The sequence below is a fragment of the Equus caballus genome, chromosome 23, assembly GCF_041296265.1.
Source record: "Equus caballus isolate H_3958 breed thoroughbred chromosome 23, TB-T2T, whole genome shotgun sequence".
Classification (NCBI taxonomy): Eukaryota; Metazoa; Chordata; class Mammalia; order Perissodactyla; family Equidae; genus Equus; species Equus caballus.
The window spans coordinates 34,541,955-34,568,241 of record NC_091706.1 but is presented as its reverse complement, the minus strand read 5'-3'; the positions used below and the strand labels follow the sequence as shown (position 1 = coordinate 34,568,241).

Here is a 26,287-nt window from a genome sequence, read left to right as displayed (position 1 = left end):
GGGCTGGCCCCGTGGCCGAGTGGTTAGGTTCACGTGCTCCGCTGCAGGCGGCCCAGTGTTTCGTTGGTTCAAATCCTGGTGCGAACATGGCGCTGCTCGTCAAGCTATGCTGAGGCGGCATCCCGCATGCCACAACTAGAAGGACCCACAACGAAGAATATACAACTGTGTACCAAAGGGCTTTGGGGAGAAAAAGGAAAAAATAAAATCTTTAAAAAAAAAAAAAGAAATACCTTAGACTCCCCTCTTTAAACCCTGCCCCCCAATATTAAAAAAAAAAAAAAAAGAGTGCAGTTTTTAACAGGAGAGAGGAATTGTTGACATATGAGAAAGAAGTCATCACTCAAACGTGTTTGAGCCTTCGGTCCTGGGCTGTGAGGCTGTTTAACCAGTAGGGAATTGTCGTCCGTGAGAGAAGATGCTGTCTTACCCATCTTTCTTGTCAGCTTCCTAAAGGGGAGGGGTGGACCTCAGCACTTTTAATCATTGTGGTAAGATCTGATGTTAACTTACTGTGTCATTTAAATCATCTTTAAATCCACTTTATAACTTTTCTTTTCTTTTCTTTCTTTCTTTTGGTGAGTAAGATTGGCCCTGGGTTGACATCTGTTGCCAATCTTCCTCTTTTTTTTTTCTTGTCCCCACAGCCCCAGTACATGGTTGTGTATCCTAGTTGCAAGTCATTCTAATTCTTCTATGTGGGATGTCTCCACAGCATGGCTTGATGGATGTTGTGTAGGCCCAGGATCTGAACCGGTGAACCCCAGGTCACCAAAGTGGGTTGTGCGAACTTAACCACTTGGCCATGGGGCTGGGCCTCCATAACTTTTCTAAACGGTAGAAAGTTACTTTGTTTTGTAGTTATAAGAGTTTCAGTGCAGAATAACAATATAATAAAATTTGAATGTGCCTCTTTTAAAATCTGCTAGGTTGTGTTATCTTCCTAAAATAACCAAAATTCATCCTTAAAATACATGATTTTACTAGTTTTAATAAGTAAAATCAGGATAGTTTAAATAGTATTTAAAATACCTTAAAATATACATACTTGGTAAATACAGTGTTTTTTCTTCTGAGAGCATTTGAAAGTCCCTAAGCCCCAGAAGCTATGCTGGTTTTGGTTAAAAACTTTATTTATTACTTTGCCTGGCTTTTTTACCCTTTTTCTTCACACACTGACTTTTCTTGAGTTCCAAATGCCACACAATCTGAATTGTTGCAGACGGAGAGTATACTGTTTGCAGTGCCTGCCTGTAGGCGGCTACATTGTCAGCAGAACATGTCTATTAAGATGGACTGAGTTCTTTTTTTTCTTCCCAACATTTTATTTTGAAAAACGTTAATTCTATAACAAATACTCATATAGCTTTCACCTAGTTTTACCATTTGTTAACATTTTGCCACATTTGTTTTCTTTCTCCTTCCGTTTTCTCCTTTCCCTCTCTCTCCCCTCCCCCCATGGATTTTTGGAACCACTTTAAAGTAAGTTGCAGGCAACGTAATTCTTTACCCCTAAATATTTCAGCAGATATTTCCCAAGGATAAGAACATTCTCCGACAGAACCATAATGCCATTGCTACACTTAAGATAAATAACATTAATACCCCTTTTAATAGATTTTAGTACAGTTCATTTTAAAGTTGCTTTAACATAAGGTAACCCACCCGCCGCCTCTGCCCCACATTGGATCAAGAATCTAGTGAAGCTTCATGCATTGTGTTCTTTTTGTCTTTTCATCTCAAATAGTCCCTCTGCCTCGTTTGTTTTTTTATGACACTTTTTTGACAAATCCAAACCGGTTGTCTTACAGAACATCCCATGTGCAAAATTAATTTTTTCATAAATATTTTTAAGTAGTCCTAAAATACCAGACTAAGTTTTCTGAACAAGTTGATGAAACGTGTGTGTATTTATGTGTTTTCTCCTAGAGTATGGTCTCCGGCTTGGGAGTCAGATCTTCATAAAGGAAATGACCAGAACGGGTCTGGCAAGTAAAGATGGGAACCTGCACGAAGGGGACATAATTCTCAAGGTGGGTCACGAGGGTAGGGGACAGTGGGGCTCATGCTTGGCTTCATAGTCTGCAGTTCCACATTCAAGAGCCAACACAGTGAAATGTTGTTGGGACCGGAGTCAGCAGTGAGGCAAAGCTGGGGAGAGCAGCAGAGTGACATAATCTTATTAGAAAAACCAGACCTGGAGATTTGTAATAGTTTAATGTCAGTCCAAAAAACCCCTCAATGAATACTTTCTTCTTCCCTGTTTATTTGAAGGTTAAACTCTTATTCTCTAAACTGGGGAAAGATGAGAGCAAGAGTTGGTGGTATAGGAGTACTGAATATTTAATAGTTTTTGTAAACCTGTCTGGTCAGGAAACACGTTCCAGCAGTAAACCAAACCATTGTCTTGAGCTTGGAAGTTAAATAAATTAGCAGAGTAACTTAAGGACACTACAGCTCTCTCACACCTGTATTTGGATCCAGGCCGGCAAGGTTATATTTAATTTAAAGGATGATTTCTTTTTATTCAGTCAGTCATCCGGAAGTCCATGTCTGTTTTGAATATCTGAGCAAAGCCTTTTTTGAAGGGGAAAACACAAATTTTCTATTTCGCTGTGAATAGTCGTATTGCATGTAACATTACTGTTCTTCATAAACACAGATAAATGGAACTGTAACTGAGAACATGTCTTTAACGGATGCTCGAAAACTGATAGAAAAGTCAAGAGGAAAACTCCAGCTGGTGGTGTTGAGAGACAGCAAGCAGACACTCATCAACATCCCGTCCTTGAATGACAGCGACTCAGAAATAGAAGGTAAAGGAGGCCATGAGCTTAGCTGGCCGCAAGGAAGGCTGTGCTTTCGCAGTCTCATCTCTAGTTAGCATAGCCATCCAGCTACAAGTTATATTTCCGACAAAAACCTCTCTTTTAAACTTGAATTCCAAAAGATAAGTGTTTGTTGTTATTTTCTTATTAAAGTGTCTGCTGAAATTAGGTTTCCAGTATGGAATTCTGGTGCCCTTGTGAACTGCCGGTGCACTCTGATTTAGGCCACTGAAAACAAAACTTCTCAGTGAAAGATGTATGTACGAGCATTTCGAAGAACTATCCACATACATTTGTAAATTGCTCATTCTTGCACTTTCTCGTGTGGTTTTTTTAAAGGGGCTTTTAATATTTCCAACAAAGAGAAGACAATGTGGAGGATAGCTAAGACAGGTGGACGCTAGAATGAAGAGTTAGAATGGCTGCATATTGTGGTATTCATTGATTAGCAACCAGTGTCACCTCTTTAATGAAGCTATGTTCATTTCTCCAACATTAATTATATATCGGATAACATTTTAACCATGTAAAAATTACCAATAAAAATAAGTAATCATGATATTTCTTGCTTAACCATCTAATACTGCCTTTGTTCAGGAAAGTTTAGAAAATATTAAGTTGGCAAGTTTGAAAACAGACTCTGTTGATTTTTAAAAGAATTACTTTATAAAACCTTAAAACTTAGTTCAATTTCCATTATATCAAAAGTCTAACCAATTGGTGACTGCCATGAGTACAGTGCGGGAAAACAAGTGGAGTGTGAGAAATGTTCCCGGCGTGCTGGGAGCTTAGGGTTTATGTCCTTGCTGTTCAAAGTGTGGTTCTCAGGCCCCCCAGCAGCAGCATCCCGGAGCCTGATAAAATTGCAGCATCTTAGGCCCCACTGCAGGACAGCCTTATTCTAACCAGATCCCAGGTGATTTTTATGCACATTAAAGTTTGAGAAGCACTGGCCTGTGTGGTAAAAATGAGTATAAAGATATATGATCCAATAATTGAACTTTGACTCTTCAGTAGCAGCTTTGATGGAAAGTATAATGAAAGAGGCACACAAAATTCTGAATTTGGCTTCCTCTTTATTAATTAATGCCTTTCCCTTCAAACTCTCAGATTGTTTTTTCAAGTGAAGACTATTAGACTAATAGCACACTTACTGCCTGCCTCTCTTCCATTTCCCATGCTTCCTTACCCAGAGAAGAGTATAATTTCTGGTACAGGTCTTAAATATTCTATTGAACAGTCTTTGCTTATTTTTGAAACTAGATATCTCAGAAATAGAGTCAAACCGATCGTTTTCGCCAGAGGAGAGACAGCAGCAGTATTCCGATTATGATTATCATTCCTCAAACGAAAAGCTGAAGGAAAGGCCAAGGTGAGATGATGTGTATTTCCCCTTGCACCTGCCACTGTGAGCGCACACACACAGTGTTTGCAGATCTCTTATGTTGCGAGGCATTAACATGGTATGTGCTTAAGTTCAAGAGAGGACATGCAGAACAGATGGTCCAGGATGGGCGCCACTCCCACTCCCTTTAAATCCTCCGGGGATGTTGAGACCAGCAAGGAGCCCAGACACCAAGAGGAACCCCCAGGTGAGGCTCATTTTCCACAATTGTGTTCAGAAGTATGTGCTTAGAAATTCCAGGGGGTGGCTAGAAGGAGAGAGAGAAATTATTTTAAAAAATCATTCTCATATGGAAGAGGCATTCCAGTCTCTTTCTCTTTTAATCTTGAAAAAGTATGAAGAATAGCTCTCTCTGTATGCCAGTAGATTGGTCACATTTTGTTATATTTGATTAGTCTTGATCCTTTTATCTCTCATCCCTGATTCCAACCTGAACTGTTTCTGCTCACAACACTTCTGGCACCAGTTGTGTGGGTTTTTTCCTCTACTCAACTGTCAATTCTTGAATTCTCCAGTTGCCAACTGGATGTCCTACAATTCGGTTCAGTTCTGACACTGACAAGCTGGAGTTAGCACAGACCCCCACAGGTTAAGGACTTGGTCCCCCAGGATGCCTCCAGGTCAGACGTCAATCGAAATTCCCAGGTTACCACCTGTACTTCTGACCGAACGGCTCTAAACTAGGGGTTCCCACAACGCCCTCCTCAAGTTTGATAAATTTGCTAGAATGGCTGACAAAACTCAGGAAAGCGCTTTACTTTGTTGCCTGTTTTTGTTTTTTTGGTGTTTTTTTTTTTTTTTGAGGAAGATTAGCCCTGAGCTAACTACTGCCAGTCCTCCTCTTTTTGCTGAGGAAGCCTGGCCCTGAGCTAACATCCGTGCCCATCTTCCTCTACTTTATATGTGGGACACCTACCACAGCATGGCGTGCCAAGCGGTGCCATGTCTGCACCCAGGACCTGAACCGGCGAACCCCAGGGCCGCTGAGAAGTGGAACATGCGCACTTAACCACTGTGCAACAGGGCCGGCCCCATGTTGCCATTTTTTTTTAAATAAAGGATCCAACTCAGGAACAGCCAAATGGCAGAGATGCCTAGGGCAAGGTGTGGGGCGAGGGACACAGAGCTTCCACGCCCTCTCCAGGCACGCCACCCTCCCGTATCTCAGTGTGTTCACCAACCCTCAAGCGCTCCACACACTACCATTTATGGGTTTTTATGGAGGCTTTGTCCTGTGCGTGATAGATTATTTACTCCATCTCCAACCCCTCTCCCCTCCCAGAGGATGGGGCGGTGGGCTGAAAGTTCGAAGCTTCTGATCATGGCTTGCTCTTTCCCCGTCCTGAAGCTGAGAGTCATCTCTTTACAACCAAAGACACTCCTTTCATCCAGGAAATTCCAAGGGATGAAGGGTTCTGTGTTAGGAACTGGGGTCAAAGAGCACATATTAGAGCAAAAGATGCTCCTGGCACCCCTGTCACTCTGGAAGTTACAGGGATTTTAGGAGCTCTGTATCGGAAACTGGGGACAGAGACCAAATATATATTTCTAAGTACATGTCACTTTTTGTCATATTTGATTAGTTGAGTTTCTTTTGTCTCCTGTCTCTGATCTCAACCCCATCGCCTAACCCCACCTCCACCACCCTACAGTTATCATCATGATTTTACACACATAAATATTTATCCATGGAAAATATAGCATCATACATGGTTTATAAGTTATGAAAAATGCTCTCTTCTTGTACATGGAATTAGGCACCTTGCATTTTGGAGGTTCATTTTTCTTCTCACTTACTTTGGGAAACCATTGGTTCCTGTTAATGCCTCAAAATTAAACTTTATTTCAAAGACTTATTTCATTTGTTTGATTTGATGACATGTATGTAGCGTAAGGTACACACTGGAAATTTCTGTGGATTTTGTGATCCTTCTGTTTTGATACGAACAAACTCCCATTAGTTCAGGTTGACAACGATAGATGTTTTTAATCCACAGCTCCTCAACCAAAACCAGCCCCAAGAACTTTTTCCCGTCCTAGTCCTGAAGATGAAGCAATATACGGGTATGTATTTTAGTCTCTCTCTCTTTTCTTTCCTCTTCCACACAGCTCTGTCTTCATAACTGAAATTGAGAAGAATGGTGTTTTTAAACTACAGATGGTGATTCTGCATATAATCAGCCACCTTTAACCAACCCCTACTGCCAGTGTTTATGAGGAACAGAAATCATTTATAGGAAAAGTAAAATGTCGAGTGGGTGAACTCTGTGATGTTAACTTTATCTGCTGTCTGCTTATCTGGCTGCTTCTCCAGAATGTGATTCAGAATATTTGAGTTTTCCAGATCAGCAGCTCCCAGATAGGTGGAATATTGCTGAACTGCGGTGTCTCAGTCGGGGCTGCATGACAGAAGGATCCCAGCATGTGGAGGGCAGGGAGACATGGCACAGTGACATGCACTTGATAATGACAGGCCCTCGGTCATCGGTGGTCAGGAGCAGCAGCTCCCTGGAGTAGGATCTGCTTCCCTAGACCCAGGCTGTGTCTCCATTTGACAAGAGCTCTATGGTGGCGGCAGGATTTCCTTTGGAAGAATCCTGAGCCAGGAGGCAGATGGCCGCAATTTAGCCCCAACTCTGCTCTTTGTTGCTTTCTCGTCTTGAATGAGCTTACGTAAGCATTCTGTATTTCTGCTGCTTCTTCACTGGTAAGGTAGGCCTGCTGATGATCGTCTCACAGTCCCAAGGAAGATAAGATTGTAGACTAGATGAGAAAAATGAGAGAGACCTTTTTAAACTATGAATCACTCTACAGATAGAAGAAATCCGATCTCAACTGCTGATGTTGGTTCCCCTTTACAAAAAACCCACCTCCCTTCTTTCCTTTCTGAACCTGAACCCATTGCAGCCCCAATACCAAAATGGTGAGGTTCAAGAAGGGAGACAGTGTGGGCCTCCGGCTGGCCGGTGGCAACGACGTTGGGATATTTGTGGCCGGCATTCAAGAGGGTACCTCGGCGGAGCAAGAAGGCCTTCAAGAAGGAGACCAGATTCTGAAGGTAATGAAAACCCAGCACGTTTTCTAGAAGTTACTGGGAAAGAGTGGGGTTTTCTGGAGAGGCAAGTGGTCCAGCTTGTGAAAATTGACTGGCTGTGGTTTTGTTGATGCTGAGCGTTAAAGTCTCTGTTTTCCTTGAATGGGTCCTGTCTCCTCAATCCCGGGACCCAAAACTCCTCCCTCTGTCTCTGGGATTTTATAGTATCGCAAGACCCTTGCAAAGACTTTTATTAGTTTGACAAAAAACAATTGTGACTCTAAGTAAAGGCCTAGGAGGAAGGTCTTTCAAAAGGTCTTGCTAATGTTTGGTTTTAGTTGACTCCCCTGCCTGGTTGTCACTCTTAAGGCCGTGTGCTGTAACTGAACAAAGGTGGGTGTTGTCATCAGATCGTCCCGTTTGAATCCATTCCCAGCATCTCATTAGTTCTGTGCCCCTGACTCAACCTCTGAAACTCGGGTTTCTGTATCTGTTCATTGAGGATAAGGGTCCTTCCTTGTGGGGACCCTGGGGAGATTAGAATAGATAAGACTCACAAGGCACCTGGCAGAGTTTCTGGCACAGAGTAGGAAGGTCAGTGTCCGTTCTTTTTCATCATTGGGAAACAGTAAGTCGCTGCCACTCAATATGTTATTTACATCTAGAATTGTCCAGGAAGGGGAATTCCCGGTTAATCAAATATTGATACTTTTAAAGTAACTATAGGTTTGTATCCACCTGTTGGTTTTAAAGAGTTAAAAAACGATAACCAACTCAGCTTTGACTGAGTTTTATTTTTGACTGTATATTTATTTATTTATTTTTGACTGTATATTTATTTTATAAAATAAATATAATGTGTTTTCCATTGACTTTAAAATAAACTTCAGGAATGTCAAGCACCTTTGTGGCTAAAAAGAAGAATATGAGGGAACTGTTTTCACCAGAATTTCTGCTTCTGAAAACTTGCAGTTCTTATATCTGAGGTTTTTATCATCAACTTTAGTGGAAAATCCATGTGTAATCAACTAGGGGTCTGGAAAGACCATCTAGGTGCAAAGGAGAAGAGAGAAAAAGTTGCAGAATTCCTGAGGGACCAAGCAGCAGAGCACCAAACAGGCGCTCCTCGTCCTTCCTGGCTCCTGACCCCCTGCGGTAGCCCAGCTTTCTTTTCTGGAGCAGATGAAGGGCAAACCTTGATCAAGAGCTTTGCTGAAGCTTTCCAGTGACATTCTAGACCGTCTTTGGCTCCGGTCAGCATCCTAGAAGACTAAACGTACCTGGGTGAACTTCGTGGTACCACACGATCCTAGGAAACACCACTTGCCAAGTGTTAGGGATGAGAGTCCCGTCCGGGTGCCAGCTCATACCAGTTTACTCCTAGGCTGATGCCAAAGAAGAAAAAGCCTGTTTCCTAACTAGTGTGGGGCCATAGGATGTCAGCTAGCAATTTGGAATCCTTTGCTCCTGGAGGTTCAAGGATAAAATATTTTTGTACCACAGGGAAAAAAAGATTTTCTGGATTTCCATGAAAAAAATAGTGAATTCACCTAGGGGCTTGACGGATCTCTGTGTAAGTCGTTAAAGATGGGAGAGTCACTTCCACAGACAAGAGTCACGGTACGCACATTTATACTTAGGAGTTTTGTTTTTTGTTGTCACGCTGGTGACAAGGAAGACACTGTGGGAACCGGCTTCTTTTGCAATAATCCCACATGGAGGTCAGGCAATAGATGGTTCTCCTTCTCCGGCGTCAGTTATCTTCTGTTGACTCCAGAAGGAGCCCTCAGTTCTACAAATGGGTGAAAACGATTGAGTTTGCCTACCAGGGCGGAGAAGCTGCTACACGATTGTAAGCTGTAGCTGACACAGAATCATCTTCAGGCTCACAGTAGAAGTAGCTAGATCCTGCAGACTGCTAAATAGATAACGAAAGAGGATATTTATTGGAGAGGACTGTACAACTTAACCTTCAAGTATCAAAGTGCTACCCTGGCCTTTTTCACTTTAATTTGTTTCACTGCCCCTTTTCATGGCCAAATTGAGTATACATGGAGAACTAGGTGCATAGACTAGACACATTTTTCTCTTGTGGATTTTTTTTTGTGGGGGGAAGATTAGTCCTGAGCTAACATCTGCTGCCAACCTTCTTTTTGCTGAGGAAGATTGGCCCTGAGCCCATCTTCCTCTATTTTATATGTTGGACACCTGCCACAGTATGGCTTGATAAGCAGTACATAGGTCTGTGCCTGGGATCTGAACCAGCAAACCCCAGGCCACTGAGGCAGAGTGCGCGAACTTAACCGCTACACCACCAGGCAGGCCCCTGTTGCAGATTTTTTTAAGTGCACAACTCTTCCTTTTGTCAAGGCGACAGGCTGACATGTGAATGAAAGCATGTGTGCTCTGCTGTGGCAGAATATGTGCCTTATCAATAACAGAAATGTATGTGCTTTTGTGCTTGGCTTGACTATCTCTTTATTGTTTATGGTATTGGTTGTCATTTCTCTTTCGGAAACTTCTGTGAAATGGAAAAAAGAAAAAAGCTCCTAAGTTTGGTTATTAACTATGTGGATTCTAAAAATGTAGCTTCCATGTGTACTTTAATTTTGACAGTTATAGCTTTGGGCTTGATGGAGGGTCAGTCTCAGGTGGCCATAGAGATGGAGAGAGGGACCCCCAAGGTCTTCCCTCAGCCCTAGGGCCCTGTCTTATTTAAATAAACAAATAGAAGCATGAACAGCATATGAAAGCATATATGTGTCCATATAAAGACACAGGTGTAGTATACCAATGGCACAAGAAAGGATTCGATTCCAAAGGCAGTGATCCCTAGTGGGGAATGGAGAGATGGGGGTGACAGTTATCGTGAACAGAAGTATGTTTCAAAGGAAAAGTTAATGTGATTGCTTTAGCAAATCGCTTTATTTTAAAAGCACCAAGTAAGTTTTAGTCTAATGCCTATTTTCACTTAGTCATAAACTCTAACCTTAATTAAATTAGGCTCAGTTAATCATCTTTTTCCAGTAATAAAGCATTATTCTTCGATTAAAAGGATTCTGCAGTCCTCAATGATTGAAGAAAATCTTCTTTTCACTTCTGTAATTCATTATTAAAATATCAGGTACTTTAAAATAATTTTTGCATTTTACTAATTCTGTTTTAAAGGTACAGAACTGAGATTTCAAAATGTCTTTTTCTTTGTGTCACATTTCAGTTTTACTTGCTTTCTAACTCATCTTCCAAAAGCTATTTACAGTGTCCGCTACTTAATCAATGAGGAATAAATGTTGTGGGCTCCTTGCCGGAAATAAGTGTGTGCTAGAAGCTTAAATATATAAGCCTGTATATTAGGCTAATGGTCTTCAATTTCATAAACATATTAAACACCTAAATTTAGTTGATACAAGCTAGAGGAGAAAGGCAGACTTGGTCAGAATTCTTATTGTCACGCTTTTATTTGAATCAGTTTAAAAACAGTGTTAATATCTTAAGCTGGACCAGCATGCTTGTTTGCCATAGACCCCACCACTACCTATTGCATTATAGCTCTCTGTTCCATGATTGCATGTTATCCCCTTGGCTACCTCTATGGGAGACTCAAAGAAGAGAGGGAAACAGACACAGCCACAAGAAACTCTAATGGGATCCCGTGACACATCCTTGATGGACTGGCATATCCCTAAGGGGTGGTTGGTGGTGCAAGGAGCAGGAGCGGGCGGTTGATGCTCGCACAGCCCAGGCCCGCAGCAGGCTGCTGCGAGGGTTCGAGTGGGCACACTGAGGACTTCCTTACATCTGAGCTCTGCTCTGGGCGGGTCCTGATGAAAACAGACAGACAAAAAGTGCAGGTGGCACCTTTTTATAAACTCCTTTTTTTTTTTTTTCCTGTTTGCCCTTCCTGTCAGGTGAACACGCAGGACTTCAGAGGGCTGGTTCGGGAGGATGCTGTTCTCTACCTGTTAGAAATCCCCAAAGGTGAAGTGGTGACCATTTTAGCTCAGAGCCGAGCCGATGGTGAGCACGTTTGGTCATTAGTTTAATTGGGAGGGGAGGGGAGGAGATGAGAGAGGTATCTTGGCTCCAGAATAGGCTAATCTGGATATTAAAAAATTGATTGGTTCTTGACCCTTGATCTCTGGGTCACAGGTGTGTGGAGAAAATTCGGGTACTATTTTCTATAGAAATGTTTTCTATGCATCCACTGAAATAATTTCACTAGTCGTGTCAGTTTGGAATAACGCTTCTCTGAGCAGTGATCTGTCCTGAAGCACTGCCTGGGGTTCTCCATGCGACAGATGCAAGGGCCACACCTGCCATTGGCCCCTACGCTAACCCTTACCATCTGACACGTGGCTTCCCCTTTCCAGGCCTCATTCCCATCCGTAAAAAGGGAGCTGATTGTATCTTCCCTGTCTGCTTCCGAGGGTTGATTGGCAGCTGTATTAGTTAAGATTCTCCAGAGAAACAGAACCAACAGGATGTACACGGGAAGGGTGGGGAGAAAGAGAACGAGAGATTGAGTTTTATTATAAGGAATTGGCTCACGGTTATGGAGGCTGGCAAGTCCCAAGATTTGCCACGTGAGTCAGCAAGCTGGAGACCTAGGAGAGAGAAGGGTTTAGTTCCAGTCCAAGTCCAAAGGCCTCAGACCCAGGAGAGCCAGTGCTGGGGGTGCCGTCTGAGGGCCAGCGGGCTCAAGACGTGGGAAGAGTCAGCGTTTCCATTTGAGTCTGAAGGCAGGAAAAAAGCTAATGTCCCAGTTCAAAGGCAGGAGGAGTTAGCTTTCTCTCACTTGGGGAAGAGTTCACCTTTTTGTTCTGTTCAGGCCTTCAGGTGTTTGGATGAGGCCCACCCACATGAGGGAGAGCCATCTGCTTTACTCACTCTGCTGAGTTAAATGTTAACTTAAACAAAAGCACCCTTGCAGACACACCCAGGATAATGTTTGGTCAAATATCTGGGCAACTCATGCACTTAGGTATTTGTCCTTCTTCCTTCTTGATCTGTGGTTCCCTGGGGCCTGTCCACTGGGTTCACTGAACGAAGAGAGGGGAAAGAGGGTGATCAGAGATGGCCGAAGCTCGTACCTCTTCAAGAAAAGACCTCTGACCAGGCTGAATGCGACATACAATGGTGCTTTTGTCTTTCAGTGTATAGAGACATACTGGCTTGTGGCAGAGGGGACTCGTTTTTTATAAGAAGCCACTTTGAATGCGAGAAGGAGACTCCGCAGAGCCTGGCCTTCACCCGGGGCGAGGTCTTCCGAGTGGTCGATACGCTGTACGATGGCAAGCTGGGCCACTGGCTGGCCGTGCGGATCGGAAATGAGTTGGAGAAAGGCTTAATCCCCAACAAAAGCAGGTATCTGGGACCACACACTCCCACATGCCCCTCTTAAACCTTCCCCCCACAGATAAACCGCAATACTTCCCCTCCGCCCCCCGTCGGAAAGAAAGCCCCATGTGACTTCGTTATTTGTCCTCATGTCCTCTCCCACCATCTACGTGTTGTTCATGAGGAAGGACCGGGAACCGGGGAATAGCCACCAGCTGGTTTGCTGTATTAGCATCACGTGGTTGGTTGGTGCACTTGGCTGGCGTTGAACAACATCCTGAGGAGCATCTGCTGCCTTGCACAGCATATGAGCAGGTGCCACCGGCCGTAGCACACCAGCACAGCTCTTAGAAACAGGCCGCCCTTGTCGAGTGCCCGGTCCTCATTATCGACCCCAGTGAACGCTGGGAGGCTGACAGTGGGGAGAATAGGAAAGGTAATTGTACTTGAGCCGGTGTTTCAGGTGTGTGTACCATATACCAGCCTCCCAGAACGAGCCATGTGTAGCATGTTTATTACTGAGCGACTTCGAGTGGATTTTACGTGCACGCATCTTTTCTTTCCCTCCACTGGGCAGAGAAGGTCCCCATGTTTCCCACCCTGTGAAACTTTTTCATCATCAAGCCTCATTGTCTTTAATCCAGCTTCATGTCAGTGTTACTGGATTTGGTTAATGACACGCACATTTGCACATCTTCTGGCTTTAGGGGTTTACTTCCTGTGGTTTCTTCTCTCAGAGCTGAACAAATGGCCAGCGTTCAGAATGCCCAAAGAGACAATGCTGGGGACAGGGCGGATTTCTGGAGAATGCGCGGCCAGAGATCTGGCGCGAAGAAAAACCTAAGGAAGAGTCGGGAAGACCTGACGGCTGCTGTGTCTGTTAGTACCAAGTTCCCGGCGTATGAGAGGGTTTTGCTGCGAGAAGGTGAGGAGGCCAAGTGGGGCCAGGAAATGATCCGGCCGGGGTCTGAGCCTGTTTCTCTTCATTTTCAGACTGTAATGGTCAAGTTCAAGCTTATCTATATCACTTAGGCCAAAGCCAGGTTATAGATTAGAAATCATATTTAAACAAGAGTTACAAGAAAGTGAGCTGTGCAGACTCCTATTGGAGACCCATTTCCTCAACCTCATTTATTCTTTTTAATACCACCATCCAAACGTCTATTACCCGAAGCGAAGTTTATGTTTAATGATGGCGAGGGGAGTAAGGGCATGTTCTTCAGGAAAGAGCTGGGCTGAACTGGGCGTGGGGAATGCAGTTTCTTTCATTCAGTCATCTTATCGATAGCCTGTGAAATACTTGTGTTCTTGTCTTAACAGCTGGGACGTTGTATATACCCATTTACGTAATACGTGTTTTCATGGCTTTTCTCATTTCGTTTCAGCTGGTTTCAAGAGACCCGTGGTCTTGTTTGGCCCCATAGCAGATATCGCGCTGGAAAAGCTGGCGAATGAGTTACCTGACCTGTTCCAAACTGCTAGTAAGTCTGTCAGGGATATTTTTTTCCTCCCCCAATTTTTATTTTAAAAAATATCTAACATTTAGCAGGAAAATTGAAAAAATAATGAACACCCACATACCCTTCACCTGGAGTCACCATCACTGGGTGTTACCATTTTGCCGTTGTACACCCCTCCCCGCCCCGTAGACACACATAGTTATACACTTTTTTAAATTTCTGGTGAACTGTTTGAAAATTTAAGGTGCACGTGTTGTAACACTATTTACCCTGTGAATCTCCTAAGAACAAAGATATTCTCCTCCTGCACAACCACACTGCCATTATCACAGCCAAGAAATTTGACACTGGTGCAATAGTATTATTTACTATATAGTCTGTTTTTCAAATTTCCTCAATTGTCCCAAGTATGTCCTTCATAGCTTTTCTTTTAATTCAGAATGCAGTCAAGGGTCATGCAGTATCTTTGATTTTTTTGTGGTTTTTTTTGAGTGAGGAAGATTGGCCCTGAGTTAATTTCCATTGCCAATTTTCCTCTTTTTACTTGAGGAGGATTGTCCCAGAGCTAACACAGCTTCCTCTATTTTTTTGTACATGGGATGCTGCCACAGCATGGCTTGGTGAGTGGTGTATAGGTTCACGTCCAGGATCCAAACCTGCAAACCCCAGGCCACTGAAGCAGACCACATGAACTTAACCACTACACCACCGGGCCACCCCTGCAGTACATTTGATTTTTATGTCTCTCTAGTCCCCTCCTTTTTTCTAAATTATTTTGTGGCATTGAAATTTTGAAAAGTCCAAGCCAGTTGTCTCATGGGTTGTTCCCTGTTGTACTGGCCTGTTTCCTTCTGATTGGGCTTCAGTTGAACAGTGGTGTGGGTCCTTTCCATTGCCTCTCCATAGGAGGCACATAATGTCCAGTGTCCCATCGCTCCTAATGGTAGGCTGGAGAATTTGGTTGTCACTAATTTCTAAAAAATTTTTTAGCCAATTTTTTTTGCTTTTACAGAAACTGAACCAAAAGATGCAGGATCCGAGAAATCCAGCGGGGTGGTGCGGTTAAATACCGTGAGGCAAATTATTGAACAGGTGAGCAAATTCATCTGAAGCCCATGTTATCAGAAAGAATTGGGTCGTGATTTGCCACAGTCTATTTTAGAACAGAATCTGCATTTTCATAATCATTAAATGTTAATGATAAAAGATGACTATAAATGCAAACCGTGTCATTGTGTGGAAACCAGTCGATGTTCTATGGCCGTGATGTGTTGGGTTTTTTTTTCAGAGTTCCCAGCATTATACCAAATAACCTGTTAATTCATTTTCTCAGAAGTTCTAACAGATTGGTAATATTAAAGTGGACATAATATAGAGGCAAACATTCTCTGCTTTTTTGATTGAAACTGACAAGTTTTATCTGATGCAGCCTTTATTATTAAGGCAAACTCATCGATGCTATACGACTTTATATGCTCGTTTACGTGACTTTTCCCCATTTCTAACAGGATAAGCACGCACTGCTGGACGTGACTCCTAGAGCTGTGGACCTGTTGAATTATACTCAGTGGTTCCCGATTGTCATCTTTTTCAACCCAGACTCTAGACAGGGGGTCAAAACCATGAGACAGAGGTTGAATCCAACGTCCAACAAAAGTTCCCGAAAGTTATATGATCAAGCCAACAAGCTTAAGAAAACTTGTGCACATCTTTTCACAGGTAAGTGAAATGTAAAATGTAGCCTCTTTGCTCAAAAGTGAGAAATAGAGAATTGAAGAATGAAAGAAATAAGAGAACCATCTGCATAGAGAATAGTAATCTGAAATCCTATTGATGATTTCTTGAAAAGTAGCTAATCCTAAAAAATGAGTACATGAGACTCATGGCTTTTGTATATTTAGTTTTGAATGTTTGAAAATGATCATAAAGATCCATGACATGTAATAATTGGTCATTTTGATGAGGTTCAAATTTTTGTGGGGGCCTGCAAGGCCAGCGCATGACCTAGCACCCACATGTCTATGGATTGTGTCATTGTTCTCTACTTACCATCCATGCATACTAACTTACAAAGTGGTGGGAACTTGGTTTAATTATTAAAAAACCTAATGAGTGAAAGCTAACATGTTGTAAACTAAAGGTACTTGATTCCCAGTAAAGGAAAGGCAGCATCGTAGTTGTGTACCCACCTGTCAAAAAGAGGTCACGTGGGGCCGGCCCAGTGGTGTAGTGGTTAAGTTTGAGTGCTTCGCTTTGGCGGCCTGGGGTTTGCCAGTTCGGATCCTGGGCTCAGACCTACACAACACTCATTAAGCCATGCTGAGGTGGCGTCCCACGTAGAAGAGGGAAAAGGAGCTACAACTAGGATATATAACTATGTACTGGGGCCATGAGGAGAAAAAAAAAGAGGGAGATTGGCAACAGATGCTAGCTCAGGGCTAATCTTCCTCAACAAAAAAAAAAAGCATACCTTAAAAAAGATCTACTCCTTAAAAAAAAAGAAGATCAAGTGCATGAGTTAGATGTTGCCAACATAGTTGGATGTTACCTTTATATGGGGCTTAGGAAATTAGCTACTGTGAAGCTCCCCGCCCCCCTGCCCCACATGTTTGACTCAATGGGAATTCAATAAGAGGTTTTATGACTTTATTTTTTCAGGGGGCATGAACATATTTTCAACATTTCATAAATAGCCCTTTTAACGTTAGGTTTTCCTCATGATAAATACAGACTGTACTCATCTCAGACAAGTCCAACATAAAGCTCAAGGCAGCTCAAAAGGCAGCTTAATGTTCTGTGTACATTTAGTACAAATCACTCATTTTGTGTGTGGGGTGCACAGTCCCACTTCTGTAGTTCCCGAGAGCACAGTAATCTCTGCAAAGTACCATGATAAGGATACAACTCCAAGGAGTCGAGGGTAACTTCCTTTGAGTTGTCCCATGTCTCAGTTCATTCTAGTGTTATAAATAATTAATAACTGAGGAAACTGTAAGACCATTCAGGATTTTCCAAGGTCACTGTTAGAACTTTCTAAATGAAAGAAGGCTATGTGTTACTAGGGAGAAAAGTTGAAGCATAATTGCTTAGAAAATTTGCTTCCTGGTTCTTCTTGGCCATCTATGGAGAGGAGTAAGCAGACTTAGGATCGATGGAGCAGGGTGCCGGGCGACTTCTAACCAACAAGCTCCAGTTTCTTTCAAGTGGTACACGTAATGTGATACACCAAATAAAAAGCCATGCCAATATGGTTTTTAAAAATCCTAATTTACCTGCAGTTTGACAATTTTAGGCCCAATTTTGCTTGTCCGGCTTATCCTCATTAAGTCCATAAATACATATTGCTGAAGAATGATTGCGTATCTTCACTTGGTTGGCATTTTATGTTGGTGCTGTAAATTCATGTTTTTAGAAGGCCATGGGCTCTTAAAGCAGACTTCCAAGTTTGCATCCAGGCTTCTCCACTGGCTTGGTATGAGGCCTTGGGCTACTTTCACTTCTGTGCCTCAGTTTCTCATCTGTAAAATGGGAATGATAGCAATACCCACCTTGCAAGGTTTGTTTAAGCATGGAATGAACTAATCCATGTAAGGTATTTGGAAAAGTGCTTTGTCAATCCATAGTAAGGGCTATTATGTAAGATATAGTTTGTTCTGAACAGAAAACATATATTCCACAAATACAGACCTGTACAGTTCAGTTAATCTGTGTCTGTATTCTGAAATGTTTAAGCCTATCAAAACGATATACATTTAAATGTTACCTTTAGTATTTTATTGGAGATAATAGTCCATCGGTTGTATATTTTTCTTACTATATACATGTCTATGTAGTGATCTTTAGAATATGATTTTTTATATTTATTTTAGATGTGTTGTTTGCTCCTGAAAACACATTCTTTAAAAACATTTTTTAAAGGTAACCTTTCTGATAAATAGACATTCTGAAAAGGAGCTAATCCATTTTTAGCTTTATAACATTTGTCTGTATTGTAAACTCCGACAGCTAGATGGGAAAGAGTTTTAATTACATTCAGCTAAAAGGGTTTAGAGTTCAAATATGTGCACACTTTCTCTTGAGTTTGCCAAAGCTCCCCCTTCCCAAAGTTTTAATTCAAATATGACAGAAATTCTTGTAAATTACGTCAAATAGCATTTGTACTAAACATTGCTCTGGAAATTGACATAGACCTTTGTGTTTACGTTTCTGTAGCTACAATCAACCTAAATTCAGCCAACGATGGCTGGTTTGGCAGCTTGAAGGACACAATTCAGCAGCAGCAGGGAGAAGCCGTGTGGGTCTCCGAAGGAAAGGTATGTGGCATGATACTCTGCTCCGAGGTGAGAGTCGTGTCCTGAGTGTTTTCTCAAGAGGGTAGTGAATGTAGGGAACCCGTGCCCATTTCAAGTGATGCCCACATGTGCGTTCATCAAGTTTGAGATTTTATAAATTCTCTGGAAAAGTAATACCACGAAGCGCCTTTTAACAGAAGAGCAGAATGTGACGTATGCAACCCTACATTCACTTCCCTTTCACTGTTAACGTAGTAACTAGTGTTGTATTCCAAGCACACTAATCAGAGCTTACAAGATCCTGTGCTGAGCTCCACCGCTTACTAAAGACGCGGGAACTCAGAGTGGAGGGGAGAGGTGAGGTTGAGGGGCGTGGAGAACATGGTAAAAATTAATAGGAGGAGGAAAAGCTAATGGAGTTGGAATCATCTGCTTAGAAAGAAGGTTGGCAGAGCACGTGTCCTGGATTTGAGTAGGTGATCAGAGGGCTTAGAAGCTCGTGGAGGCTCCCCCAGCTGGCCAGCTTCTCGTCGGTGGAGGTGGTTTCCGCACAGCTCTGCTGCAGGGAGGAAGCAGAGAGGTCATAGAAGTCCTCTGGTTCTGGGCGCCTTCGGTGCTAGTGCAGGCCAGCTGAACTGAGGCAGTTTGTGCGACGTTAGAGGTACGATTTTGTTGCGGAAGGGACTCAGTTACCAGTTAGGTTGTTGAGTCGTAGTCTTGCCCTTTGGGAACTGTGTGTTAGCGAAGGTGTCTAGCATCTCCTGAGCGCTTGCAGCCTGCTGAGGCTCTGTGCTGGCCCCCATGCTGAGAGCAAGTTGAGTAAGGCGGAGCTGCTGCCCTCAGGATTGAGGAGCTGTGGATGAGTGGAGAGGTGTGCAGCACGGGGCAGCGTGCATTTATTACTAGGAGACAAGCACCAGCAGAAGAAGCTGGAAAGGAACCAGATTCTGGAGGAAAAGCCCAACAATCTGAGGAAGTGTGGCTCAGTAGCGGTGTGTGGATGGATGGTAGCAAGTATAGGCAGGGTGGAGGGTTCCTTATTTGAATCCCTGCACAAAAATTACCATAGTAATTTAAAGTGAAGTGATTTCAGCAAAATAAAGGTGATTTCCCTTTCTAGAACATCTCAACGTTTCAGTCACTTGGCTCTGCCCTTGGGAATTTTCTTGAGTCCCCATTCCCAGGAGCCATGTCAGACCCCACTGACCCTCCGAAACAAATTCCTCTAGATGGAAGGGATGGATGATGACCCCGAAGACCGCATGTCCTACTTAACCGCCATGGGCGCGGACTATCTGAGTTGCGACAGCCGCCTCATCAGTGACTTTGAAGACACCGACGGCGAAGGAGGTGCCTACACTGACAATGAGCTGGATGAGCCAGCTGAGGAGCCACTGGTGTCTTCCATCACCCGCTCCTCGGAGCCGGTGCAGCACGAGGAGGTGAGGCGAGGCAGGCCACAGGCTGCAAGGCCACGGGCAGGAAAAGGCGGTTCTGGTGTTGCACTTGAATTCTTCCAGACAGCTGTTCACTCAGGGCGCCGTGGAAGGTATTCCTAAGGGCTAGAACAGATGACTTCTAGGGCATCTCTCATTCCCAGTCAAAGCCTGTCTGATTGTGGCTGTGCTCCATGGGAAAGCGGGGCAGGGACTAAGCGGTGGGAGAGGTTGAGTGGTCACTGCTCATCACACTGATGCCCTCGGGCAGGATGGAGAACCTGACCGGCCTTACGTGCTGGCTGTCCAAATTACACATGGAACAGTATTTTTAAACACAATATTGTTGTATTTACTTGTAACCTTTGATTAGGTCTCTCTCTGTACTCTTAGGTATCCTCGCTTTTTCTTCTCCAGCCTACCTTTAACCTTTCTAATCTTGCCAAAGCTCCTGAGTGTTTCCCCATCAGTTTCCTTGTCTCGTGTTTCAATTTTTAAATTGAGTTCATGATCAAATAGACATCTGATCACATGTACTATGCCTCCACTGGCCAGTGAACAGACAGCTTCTGTGATCCTGGAAATCACCTGGACAGGCACTCAGTTAGGACCCGAGCAGTTGTTGGTTGCAGCTCTGAGAACACTGGGATGATGATCCTTGTAGACGAGATTATCCGTGTATTTGGATAATTATTCCTGTGGATTTCCCTTTAGCAAGTTAGCTCCTTCCAGTGAATGATTGTATTCTTTCTGAAATAGAAGCAGCAAAAAATAAGTTGAAAGGAGCATAAAACCCACCATGACAAAAAAATTAATACATACTGCTGGACAAGTTGTAAAGAATAACTTAACTCCTGAATGTCTACAGGTATAGAGGAGCTAATGCTTACAAATGCTAAGCTGTAAGTGACAAAAGGGATTTTAGACTTTAGGAGGACTTTTTTTGTCCTTTAAAGGAAGAGACTACTGCCATCAAAGCAGTTACTTTCAAAAAAATGTGTCCTAAGCATTTGCCAACGGGAATATGCCTGGGATCTGCCCTTTCAGTAAAGAAGCGCTGAGTGAATCTCAACTTAATGCAAGGTACCAACTGTTATACAGGTTACGAACCTCAACTTCTGAACTTAGGCAAGTTCACAGAACTCCAGCAAAGCAGGCGAGTGCTCTCTCCTCTCTGCTGGGATGTTTTTGTTGCGAATGAACCTTTGTGTCTTGTAGAGCATAAGGAAACCCAGCCCAGAGCCGCGAGCTCACTTGAGGAGGGCGGCTAGCAGAGATCAACTTAGGGACAATAGCCCGCCCCCGGCCTTCAAGCCAGAGCCGCCCAAGGTACGTGGCTGGGAAGCCCAGGATGGGAAGGAAGAGGAAGCGGACGCCCTATGTTCTCTCTTAGAGCCTGTCACTCAAAGTGAACCCCCAAATTAGGGACGGGCGAAAAGATAGGAGGGAAAGGCAATTTTAGAAGAGCATACAATTTTTGAACCATTAGTGTTTATTTTGTTTTATTTATTTATTTATGTAGAAAGAATAAAAGTTTGGCAATTACTGCATGCCCAGAATCACCAGTCTCAGAATCTGTTTCTCTCTTTCTGTCCAATTAAAGTTTTCTGGCCACAATTTGATTTAAATGTACCAGAAAATATTTCCTGGTGATTTGCTCAAGAAAACAATCACTACCATTGTTTACAGTGCCTCTCATTACGAGGCCTGCTTAATTTACTTTTTAAATAAATGTTCAGAACAGAATCAATATAAGGACACATGGGCATATATCATATGATTCCTTACTCCCTCTGAATCAAAGCTGTGACCACAGGCTTTTCCTTATAACCCAATCCAATTTCTCTTTTTAACTCAATACTTTAGATGAGAAGAAAGTAGTAATTGATTGTGTGAGCTGTCAGAAGTAATTGGTGACCTCATAAAAGGTATCAGTGAAAATTTACAGCAGGTCTAGGATCGAAGGATGAAGGAAAAGTGACTATTAGCAGGATAGGCTGCCTTCCCCGCTCTGCACCCCAGACTCATGCATGGCTGGACATGGGCGTCACCTCAGGCCAAGGTGTGCACCTCAGTGAGGTGTGAACTCAGGAGCTCAGGTCCGACCCTAAAGCCTGACTTGTTCGGAGGTCCTTTCCAACATTGTGATCTTCTCTAGTACAGATGAAGTCTAACCGACCTTGAGTACTGGCAGGCCTCCCAGCACTTCCCCACACCCTCCCGGGTTCCTAGAGCTCTTAATACCCTTCTGTAGGAAGTGAGGTGGGACTCAGGATGCCCGACCAGTGGCTCTTGGATTACTTGTCAGAATGGTATTCGTTGACCGCCTTTGGAAACTGATCAGGAAATGGAGTGTATTAAATCACTAATATAGATTTGAAAATAAACCGAAAGCCCAAAGTAAAAATGCGTCATTGCTGTCTGCAGGCCAAAACCCAAAACAGGGAAGAATTCTTTGACTTCTCCAGATCCTACGAATACAACTCAAACCCCTCAGCCGTGACTGGTAATGAAGTTCCCGGGGCATCTCCCAAGGGTGGTCCTCCTCCGGTTGCTGCGAAACCTGCCCTCGGCCGGTCTATCCTGAAGCCCACCACTCCTGTCCCTCCGCCCGAGAGTGAGGAGGTGGGAGAGGCCGGGGAGGGGCAAGACAGCGCGCCCAAGTCCGTCCTGGGCAAAGTGAAAATATTTGAGAAGATGGATCACAAGGCAAGGTTACAGAGAATGCAAGAGCTCCAGGAAGCACAGAACGCAAGGGTAATTGTTTTGAAACCACTAGATTATGTTAGTGTGTCAACAATAAGAATTTTAAAGTTTCGTTTCAGTATAGTGATTCGCAGTCCTTTATCCAATGCCACAGACATGAAAGGGATGTTCACATGCACAGGACCAAAGGCACATCTGTGTGTCTGTCATGTCCAGGTCGTCAACTCTCAGTACATCTCAGTGCCAATGAGATAGGTGAATAAGATTCTGCTCTTCATACTTAGAACTTTATATCAGGTTCTGGAATGGGGAAGTGTGATAAGAGAATCAGTGCCTCTCAGAAGTTATTTTTCATTAAAACATTTGTTGGGGCTGGCCCCGTGGCCGAGTGCTTATTAAGTTCACGGGCTCAACTTTGGGGGCCCAGGGTTCGCTGGTTCAGTTCCTGGGCGCAGACATGGCACTGCTCATCAAGCCATGCTGAGGCAGCAACCCACAGAGAAGAACCATAATAATTTACAACTAGGATACACAGCTATGTACTGGGGCTTTGGGGAGCAAAACACAAAACAAAGCATTTTTATATTTGTTTGGGACTTTGAGTTTATTTTGCTCCCAAGTTTGCCACAGAAATCAAGCAAACCTTGGGTGCTAAAGTTGAAAGGCCCATAGATTGTGCTTTTTGATACTGTTTGAATTTTTGTACCATGTGCACATATAACCTTTCAAAAGTCAAAGAAGAATTTAAAAGGTCCATGGAGCATATTCTGCCCAATAGATATGAGTGTTTTCTTTATTCAGGTCTGTCACATTTTTGTGTGTGTGTGTGTGTGTGTGTGGTAAAATATAGGTAACATAAACTTTACTATTTTAACCCTTTTTTAAGTGTTCAGTGGCATTAAGTACATTCACATTCTTGTGCAACCAGCTCCACCATCCACCTCCAGAACTTGGTCATCCTCCCCCACTGAAACTCGGTATCTCTTAAACAGTTGTCCCCATTACTCATCTCCCAGCCCCTGGCAACCCCCATTCCACTTTCTGTCTCTATGAATTTGACTGCTTAGGAACTGCATATAAATGGAATCGTGCAGTTTGTCCTTTTGTGACTGGCTTTTTTCACTTAGCATAACATCCTCAGGGTTCATCCATGTTGTAGCATGTGGCAGAATTTCATTGCTTTTAAAGATTTTTTTTCTATTTGACATGTACCACTAGGCATCGCACACAACCATGGAAACTAGAGAGCTGTGTCTACGATTCCTCTTCTTCTTGAAGTGGACTGGAAAAGAAATAGGATGTGGGGAAAGAGTGGGACCAGCAGAAGGCCAGCGAGCCGACTGTCCAATGATGCATTCTTTCCCTCTTGTTCTTTTTTCCCTTCATCACCACAGATTGAAATTGCTCAGAAGCATCCTGATATCTATGCAGTTCCCATCAAGACACACAAACCAGACCCTGGCCCGCCCCAGTACACAAGGTAAGGGCTGCTCAGCAGAAAGCAGTCTGAAAAGGGGCCTGCCTAGGAATTGGACTCCTAAGAAAGAATTTTCTTCACCTACATTTCAGAGCCACAAGAAGATTTTTTTTCCTGGTCAACTGTTTACCTTACTTATTTAGTCAATTTTAGTTGTAAAGATTATAGAGTCAAAAATTCACAGTAATGTTGCTTGTGTGCTAAAAACTCGGAGGAAGCATCATCAGTGTTTCAAGTCAGTCCCCTTTGACACCTTGGAGCGCAGTTCTTTTAAATTGTAGTAGGGTAGCACATGAGCTGAATTCCTGGGATCTGGACCTGTTTGTCGCTGATGTCTGTCTCTTAGCCAAGCTCCTTAATCCCTTTGCGTCACCTCGCAAGGTCAGGCCACTTGGGTTGAACTGTGGCCTGAGGGGAAGGTGACAATCAGTTGACTGGTATAAGCAAGATGCTTTATATTTAAAGTGCTCCCTAAGCACCAGGAATTATCACAGCATCTTCCTGTTGAGGTTTACACTGGATCGTTTCCTGCTTCTGAGAATAGAAAAAAATAAATCGCATTTTCTTGCAGCCACTCTGACTGGAAGCTAGAGTCTAGTTTTACAGCATTAGAAAACTCGAGGCAAATTTCTTCTTTACCAGACAGTTGCACAGCCGACCAGGTCTCCCCTGGCAACAAAGGGGGTTTGGTATAATTGACAGAAACTGGCCGAGAGCTCACTGTACTGGGTGAGGCTGTACTGGGGGCCTTAGGGATGAGGAGGGCCCCCCAACCCCCCCAGTCCAGCTGGGGAATTCCTAGGTCAGGGAGCATGGCTGGCTTCCTCACTCACTTCCTCCCTCCTTAACCTACTACCCTCATCCCTGTGTGAACCTGGAGCAGGGCCGAGTGCCCCTGGTTTGTCAGCATGGAGGGTGGCTCAGTAAGCCATCTGTCTTGGGCAGTTGCCTGCTGTGCGCATCACCACACCCCCATGGGCAGCTGGAGCAGTTGGAGGCCCTTGGTGAGCTTTGGGATGCATTTAACCCTCTCACTTTGTTAGTTCCAGAACCCCTGAGCCACAGAAAGTTCCTTCCAGACTCTATCAGGATCCCAGAGGAAGTTATGAAAGTGACGCCGAGGAGGAAGAATACCGCCAGCAGCTGTCAGAACAGTCAAAGCGCGGGTACTACAGCCAGCCTTCCCGATACCGGGACACGGAATTATAGATGCCCGGGAGCGAACTCCTGTGCCCCGCTGCCGCCGCCTCAGAGAACATTCCCGCTGAGCCATGGGATCGTGCTTTCCGGTTAAAATGCACTGTGGAGATGCAGAGGGACCTGAGCCCCCATTCCTTCACGGGGAGCCCAGGGGACAGCCAGCCCACGTCAAGAACTGAAGGCTCTGTTTGGGGGACTGGGTCTGGGGAGTTGATGGCTTTTTACTCAGAATTAAGAGAAACACTACAGTCTGATACTGTTACCTGCTTCAGTGGACCAAAATCTGTATTAATTCTGTTTGCCTATTTTTAACATGTATATTAAGACGTGATAACTATTTTTCCTTATTAATAGCTGCCTTCAAGGACTGTTTCAGTGTGAGACAGAAGGTAAAAAATGGAATAAGAATACTGTCAGACTCAAATTCAAAGAAGTATTTTATTACAACTCTAAGTGCCTTTTGATGAGAAGTGTATTAAATTTTCTTCTTTGAAGCTTTATGCAAAGCCATAATGAACTAAAACATTTTGACTAAATTTTTATACCAGTTTAATAGCTATGGTTTTCTGTGCACTGTGTCATCTTTTCAAAGCATTGCTTTTGTAATATTTTCCACAAATTCTGACTATATACATAATAGCTAAACTTGGTAGTTTGGCTACCAGTGCTAAATATTAGCTTGAAGACCAAGAAGTTGGTATAGAAATTTTTTGTTTAAAACCCTGTGCCCCACAAAAGCAGAGACTCAAGAAAAACACATTTTATTTCCAGAAGTGTGTGTATTGACTTCAGTTTTATAATTTAATAAAGAGGAGGACATTGCAATCAATAATTTGCCCTGTGGTGGATTTCTACACTACTTGCTATTTTTAAAGGCAACTTTTATTTCAATTACTGATCATAAAAGTGAGAATGGGCTCATTGCTGAATATTGGAAAATGGAGACATATATGAAAAAGAAATTAAAAATTACCCATAATCCCACACCTCAGATAATTTTGGTACACTTCCTCCAATATGTATTTATGGAGGTTTGTGTGTTATGCTTGGGGATATACTGTGTCTGCACTTCTGTTTTTTACTTTTTCTAATTAACATTCTATCATGAGTAT

General features: G+C 43.3%; 1 protein-coding gene across 27 annotated transcripts in view; it reads left to right on the top strand.

The window, feature by feature from the left end:
• The window catches only part of TJP2 (tight junction protein 2), a 115,762-nt gene extending 89,755 nt beyond the window's left edge, over positions 1–26,007 (top strand). For 11 of the 27 annotated variants that reach the window (XM_023627247.2, XM_070248662.1, XM_023627249.2 and 8 more), the window contains 18 exons: positions 1,930–2,033; positions 2,663–2,816; positions 4,092–4,200; positions 4,305–4,420; positions 6,231–6,297; positions 7,141–7,291; positions 11,176–11,284; positions 12,421–12,631; positions 13,342–13,529; positions 13,990–14,085; positions 15,077–15,156; positions 15,573–15,783; positions 18,277–18,377; positions 19,586–19,798; positions 21,011–21,121; positions 22,220–22,549; positions 23,893–23,978; positions 25,019–26,007. In XM_023627247.2, the coding sequence (XP_023483015.1) occupies positions 1,930–2,033; positions 2,663–2,816; positions 4,092–4,200; positions 4,305–4,420; positions 6,231–6,297; positions 7,141–7,291; positions 11,176–11,284; positions 12,421–12,631; positions 13,342–13,529; positions 13,990–14,085; positions 15,077–15,156; positions 15,573–15,783; positions 18,277–18,377; positions 19,586–19,798; positions 21,011–21,121; positions 22,220–22,549; positions 23,893–23,978; positions 25,019–25,184 (2,603 nt within the window). In that variant the 3' untranslated portion in view covers positions 25,185–26,007. The remainder of the gene's footprint in view (positions 1–1,929; positions 2,034–2,662; positions 2,817–4,091; positions 4,201–4,304; positions 4,421–6,230; positions 6,298–7,140; positions 7,292–11,175; positions 11,285–12,420; positions 12,632–13,341; positions 13,530–13,989; positions 14,086–15,076; positions 15,157–15,572; positions 15,784–18,276; positions 18,378–19,585; positions 19,799–21,010; positions 21,122–22,219; positions 22,550–23,892; positions 23,979–25,018) is intronic. The other 16 variants (XM_070248657.1, XM_070248655.1, XM_070248658.1 and 13 more) reach the window with 2 other exon arrangements.
• Positions 26,008–26,287: the final 280 nt, after the last annotated feature.